Raw genomic sequence first — 6,733 nt, forward strand, 5'->3', positions numbered from 1 at the left:
GAAATATTGTACTATTTCTACTTCACTGCCTGTATTAGCAGTGCAGCTACAGAGCAAACAGTTACTTTTTAAAATGCAAAATATAAATTCATGAAATAATACATCATTATAGCTTCATACCCAACTTACCCAATAGTAACTGATCTTAAAAACGAAGCCAATAATATAACATAATACAACATTTTCAATAACTGCTTGTCCTGTTTAGGGTCATGGTGGAGGGGGGGCTGGAGCCTATCCCACCTGACACTAGGCGAGAGGCAGGGTACACCCTGGACAGGTTGCCAGACTATCACAGGGCTGACGAACAGAGACAGCCAACCATTCACACTCACATTCACAGCCAATGTGGAGTCACCAATTAACCTGCGTGTCTTTGTACTGTGGGAGGCAGACCCACAAAACCCTCATTGACACCGGGAGAACATGCAGCTCCACACAGAGGAGCTCCCCCACCCTGGGGCTCGAACCCCAAACCCTGGGTTTGAACCAGGGACATGCTTGCTGTGAGGAAACAATACTAACCACTGCAAAACCATGCCACCTGATCATATACCATCACAATAAAATAATAAATCTGAATATAGCAATTCTGCATAAGGAGCACTTTTACTTTTTACTTTAAAGGGACAGTTCATCCCAAAGTCAATACACATATTTTTCCTCTTACCTGTAGTGCTATTCATCAGTCCAGATTGCTTTGGTGTGAGTTGCTGAGTGTTGGAGATATTGGCCACAGAGATGTCTGCCTTCTCTCCAGTGCAATAGAACTAGATGGCACTCGGTTTGTGGTGGTGTCAAAGTGCTGAATTTTTTTTTTTTTTTTTTTAAACTCAACAGCAATATCTCTTTTGGGGAATCATGACCCAGTTGCTCAAGATAATCCACAGACCTTGTTGTGAGCAATTTTGTGTTGGAACTTTTTGCTTTCTACTGAACTTCACCCACTAAGCAACATATCACTGCACAGAAGGAATTGTGCATGTACTCATGGACGAGAGGCTCATGCTCATGACAGCCCGAGATGTAAGCATGGTGTCCCTCTCAGCTTAGCTATTGCGCTAGCTAGCTCAGTGATACTGGGTGATGCAGTGGCGTAAGGTTGCCACGATTGGCCGGACCCAGATGCATAATATAGTAATCGTCATTGCATACCTGTGTGAGTTCTTCTGTCTCTTTCTTGAGAAACCAGATCATGATATCTGGAAATAGACATTGATGTTTGGTTTTTCAAATGTGTTTTTTGGTGCTTTGAGCACCACAAGCTGAGTGCCATCTCGTTCCATTATACTGGAGAGAAGGCAGACATCTTTATGTCTGATATCTCCAACACTCACACCAAAACAATCTAGACTGATAAATAGCACTACAGGTAAGAATAAAAAATATGTTTTTGATTTGGGGGTGAACTGTCCCTTTAATTAATTTCATAACCCCTTGGCACCACTGGCAGTACCAGTACTGTCAAAGCAGTTTCACAAAGCGGAACGGTTTATTTCCTTCTTGAACTCCGGACTCATTTCTCAGAGCACCGCTGAACTCCGCAGTGCTCTCAGCCGGTGAGAAACAAACAGCGCCCAGTCAAATCTTGTGACAGTGAACAGACCGTAAGTAAGCTGTTAACATCTGTCAAGTTTAATAAGTAGCTTCTTGTCGAAACTGCAGTCCGTGTTGACAAAGGGAATAACAGCCACCATGTTCTGTACAGTGAGAACAGAAAGCATATTACACTGAGTTAACTCATTCAGTCTGACATCTGATCTGTGCACAGAGGTAAGACAGCTAACATGCTAGAAATGCTAACAGACTCCTTTGCTTTCCTACTGCTGCAGCAGTGTTGTATGAGGGTCTGTAAACCTGCACAATCTGTCACAAATCAGAAGAAGCTGCTGTGTGCTAGGCTAGCTAATGAAAGTGCCCGTCAATCATAGCAATGCAGGAGTCATTTAGTCCTCTACAGTTTGAACACATAGCAATATGGTCAAAGTCATAATGTTTGCTTGGCATGCTCTGGTTTACTCCAGTCAGAAGCAACACTGCTGAACTTTGTCCTGACTGACCCAGCGAAGCAAAGCTGTGGTCACCTGTTTTTAGAAATTTTTAGAAACTAAACTGCTAAAATGACCATTTCAGAGTATTTTAAACAATAGTCTTAGATCAGGGGTTCTTAACATTTCGATCACTGAGTACAGTTATAAAGAGACAGTGTGTGATTGAGGGGCCAGAGAGGAACTCTTTATGACTCTTTATGACATATCATGCTATAACTTTTTAATGACAAAAACTGCAACAACACAAAAGTGATACAGCTTATGTAACAATAGTACACTGCAGTTCTCCACTTTTTAAGACATTTAAGAGTAATAAAATTGAGACAGTAAAGTGTTTGACATTGACTGTACCTACTGATAGCAGTCGAGCAACTCCTTCAGCTGGGGAACGCCACTTGCACACACCACATGCAGAACTGCATTACACCATAACATTGGAACTGGTAGTAATAATATTGGCAGTATATTAAGTTTCTTTATGACAATTAAAAACATTTGCTTTCTGTACGATTATTTCGAACAGCAGTGTGTGTTGAAGCATAGAAATTTTAATATATATTACAATTACTGCCTAGCAGCAAAGGCTCAAATTAGGCTAGTATGTTGAACAAGAAAACCTGCACCTAATAGAATAAGGGGAATAATGGGAGCTAGAATTTCACATAAAGTGATTTCAAACAGTTACATTAACCTTAAATGTTACCATCACAGCAGTTTGTACACTTGATAGAAAAAAAAACTGTGTCCTGGGCTGGTGGGGTCACAAATGGTTGGTTGAGATGTATATTTTATGGTAGTGAACAGACATTCAGTTCACAGGCAACAGCTCTGGTGGACATTCCTGCAGTCAGCATGCCAGTTGCATGCTCCCTCAAAACCTGTAGCATCTGTGGCATTGTGTTTGTAATTAAACCTGCACATTTTAGAGTGACCTTTTATTTTGACCACTTCAAGACACATCTGCATAATAATCATGCTGTTTAGTCAGCATCTCGATATGCCACACCTGTCAGGGTTATGGATTACGGATTATATTTGCAAAGTGCTCACTGACATGAATTTTCACAAATTTGTGATAAAATTTGAACTAAGCATTTTGCACACACACACAAAAAAACATTTAGATCTTTTATTTTAACTTTGTGAAAATTGTGTATGTGTTAGTCAACAGAACTATTTTGCAGGTCCTTGTGTGCATGCATGGACTTTACCAGTCAAATACACATTTAACTATTGTGATTTTACTTGCAAAACAGCATCTGGAACCTTTGTGTACACATACCCATTACCTAGACAAATTTATAAACATGAACATTTAAAGCGTTCCCATTAGACAAGTACTTCTTTATTTCATATTGTTTGTAATCTAGGATAATGTAAGTTTTCCCCTTAAAAGTATAAAGAGTCACGCTTTACACTCCCATAGAGAGCAGTGGTTTTGTATTTCATCATTAAAAGCTGACCCTAAATGTCCAGGTGGCTCGACAGCACATACTGCAGCCTTTTGTTTTCTATAGTGGAATTCTGTAACACAATGTAATGCAAACTCTGTGTGTGTGTGTGTGTGTGTGTGTGTGTGTGTGTGTGTGTGAATTTGTTGAACAGGGAGATGGCGCTGCGTGCTTGTGGCTTCATAATATTTCGGCGTCTAGCCAGCTGCATCCCTCCACCAGACAACATCGAGTACCTCCTCTTGCAGACCTCTTATGGGGAGCACCACTGGACCCCACCCAAAGGTGTTCACAAGTTCAAAATGTATCACATAGTTGATTCTATACAATAATGACATAATAATTACATCTAACCTGTTCACCATCAGGTCATGTGGATCCAGGTGAGGATGACCTCACCACAGCTCTGAGAGAAACCAAAGAGGAGGCGGGGCTAGGGGCTGAGCAACTGCGGGTGATTGATGGCTTTTTGCGGGAGCTGCGCTACGAGGTGCGAGGTAGACCCAAAGAAGTGCTGTACTGGCTGGCCGAGCTGAGGGACCCAGGGACAGCTGTGACTTTGTCGGATGAGCACCAGGACTACCGCTGGGCCCGGCTGGAGGAAGCCTGCACTCTGGCACAATACAAAGACCTGCAGGACACACTGAGAGCAGCACACAGACACCTGGAGGCTCAGCAGGACAAACAGTGATGAATCAGAATGTGGACTGTGCAGACAGGATGATTAAAAAAGGGAAAGCTGCAGCTGGCACCTTGGACCCTCAGACGTTAGAGCACCCAATGTGAAAGTGTGTCTGTGAATTATGTGATTGATGATTTTGTCTCCGTCAGGTTCAAATACTGTTAAAATCTGTTTAAACTAGGGCTGCACAATTAATGGAAATAAGATTAGTTAAAAAAAGTGCAATATCCAAATCGCATTTTTTTGATAAAGGGAAAATGTGTCACAACATACCATTATAAATGACTCATAGTGGTGCTACAGAGGTGCCCCTGCCTACAAATCACATTCCAGGCATATGGGAACATGCTGGTTTGGTGGTACCGACCCCAGCAAAAACGACATCATCATCATTTTTTATTTTTCAGTAAAAATGAAATGCAAAAATTACCATTTCCACTAGAATTTCGACACGTATCGCAGTTGTTTTTTTTGCATGTTGTACAGCCCCAGTTTAAACACTTTGTCTCTGATGTACGGTTTAATGTAAGCCTGAGTAGATTCCCTTCTCTCAAAACAAAGGTGAGAATGGAGGGCATGAATCAATGCTTGAAAACTGATCTTAGTTACTGCACAAAAACATGTACGATACACTTTGTCTTTAAAAGACATACATGAAGAGATGAAAAGAGATTTTAATGTAAACAAAATAAAACACAAAAGTTAGTGAAGGAAAACTCAACAAGGAGAGTCCCACTGGAACTCAGTGGGGCAGTGTAAACCTTAAGAGGGGCATATGTTTACATACAGTTTTTATCTGTCTGAAATCAGAATTAAATGTATTAAAAACAATAAAAAACAAGTTTGGTGTATATTGATATTCATAAAACTGTATTTTAAAGTGTAAAAAATATTTACATGGGGGGCTCACCTTGTAAAAAGACAGTATCCAATGGTGAGGTACAAATAACTTTCTCAAGCCAAAAGATGAGTGGATAAAAATACAGTGTAGATCATAGATGCTGCCACAGGGTGGGGACAAAAACAAGGTATCTGGTGGTGTATATTTTCCATCATAGACTACAAAAAAACTGCTGGCTGTAGAAATACGACCTGGATGACTCATGATCTCAGTCACAGCCTTCAGGCTTTTTTTCCCCTTCAGCTCTCAGCATCCAAATAAAAGTGAGATACATCGATTACTTGTGCAAATTAGTTCCTGTCCAGAAATTAAAAGCGAGTAATGGGGATCATTAGAAACTATGTGGTCATAAAATATAAGAGAGACCATTAGTATGCAATGATTCTGGGTCAATGCACACATCATCATAAATGTCAAACGGAGAACAACAGGTTAACCATATTTTCAGGGATTATATAGACATCTCTATATTTTACAGCCCTTAGCATACTAATGAAACCATTTGCAAGCAGGAAGAATTACCACGTCATAAATTAGACTGTGGACATCGGAGATCAGGTCTTATTTACTCTGCGATGTCTGCCCCTTGATGAGGGAATATTTAAGATATTTCTCAGTGAAAAAGGAAGTGATTTAGGACAAACAATAATGTCAGCAAAACTAGTCAGCACTGGCTCCACATTCTCGTTTTGAGATGAGATGATTGAGTAGGGGATTATGTTGTGTCAGCATGGAGACTGTTAATCATGTCAAAATTATAATTCTGATTTATTTTTTAATCCAATCAACTAACCCTTATATTGTTCAACAATTTAACAGTGTTATACTCTATCAATCTAGTACAAACCTGAAAAGCAGTAAGTGCTTGTTCTCTCATAAGCAAATGTTGAAAATCAAGTGGGACTTCAAACTTGACCCTGGTTACTGGTGTTGCCACATTGTTCTCTATACAGTCAGGAACATGTTCTACTCTCAGTGCTGTGCTGCAGGATCACATTAACAGCCTCTGCCAAAGGGTTGAAATAAGAGTAATTAAAGAAACAATTGTGTTCTTGCAACTCATAAAGCAGAGTGGAAGCACTCACTTCATTTAACTGTTATTTTGTTTCTGGGTATTTTAAGGACACAGGAAAGACAGAGACAGCAGTGAGCTGGAGGTCAGGGAAAGTGCAGTAACCTATGTCTTTACACTATCACGAGACACACACAGTATACTGTAAAGTTACACTATGCATTGAGCAAAAGCTGAAATGTTGCTTTAAGACCCATCAGGGCATCATTAAACCAGTAATTAATTTCATGCCTGGTAGAGCAGAAAAGCTCCTCTCCCAGTGATAAAGGACAGCTAATTGTTCTGAATTGAAATTACAGTTCTTTTCATGATTAAACATTTGCTCTGCAACTTGGTCGTCCGTGTGTCATGTTGTTATAGGGTATGGAGTATCTTAAAATTGTCTCTCTGCATTCAGTGTCAAAATGAATTTTGATTAGGGTGAAATTATGGACCATAATGATGCACAAGTTTGGCCATCAAGGGGTCTTTCAGAGTCATTTCACTGGATGTACTAAAAAAACTCCCTTACTACTCTTAATATTCAGCAATGTAGGTAGTCTGATTCTGTGGAAGAAAGATTTCTGCTCCCACCTC

The 6,733-nt window shown here is 40.1% G+C and overlaps 1 protein-coding gene across 2 annotated transcripts; it reads left to right on the top strand.

The window, feature by feature from the left end:
- The first annotated feature begins 1,474 nt into the window (after positions 1-1,474).
- nudt2 (nudix (nucleoside diphosphate linked moiety X)-type motif 2) lies at positions 1,475-6,484 on the top strand. 2 transcript variants are annotated; one of them, XM_033626113.2, is made up of 3 exons: positions 1,475-1,607; positions 3,657-3,787; positions 3,871-6,484. In XM_033626113.2, exons 2-3 carry the CDS (start codon positions 3,661-3,663, stop codon positions 4,191-4,193), a joined length of 450 nt encoding a protein of 149 aa, XP_033482004.1. In that variant the 5' UTR covers positions 1,475-1,607; positions 3,657-3,660; the 3' UTR covers positions 4,194-6,484. The 2 variants fall into 2 exon arrangements, with proteins under 2 accessions (XP_033482004.1, XP_033482005.1); XM_033626114.2 differs by having other exon boundaries at positions 1,554-1,773.
- The last annotated feature ends 249 nt before the right edge of the window (positions 6,485-6,733 follow it).

This window comes from Epinephelus lanceolatus, chromosome 1 (genome assembly GCF_041903045.1).
Source record: "Epinephelus lanceolatus isolate andai-2023 chromosome 1, ASM4190304v1, whole genome shotgun sequence".
Taxonomy (NCBI): Eukaryota; Metazoa; Chordata; class Actinopteri; order Perciformes; family Serranidae; genus Epinephelus; species Epinephelus lanceolatus.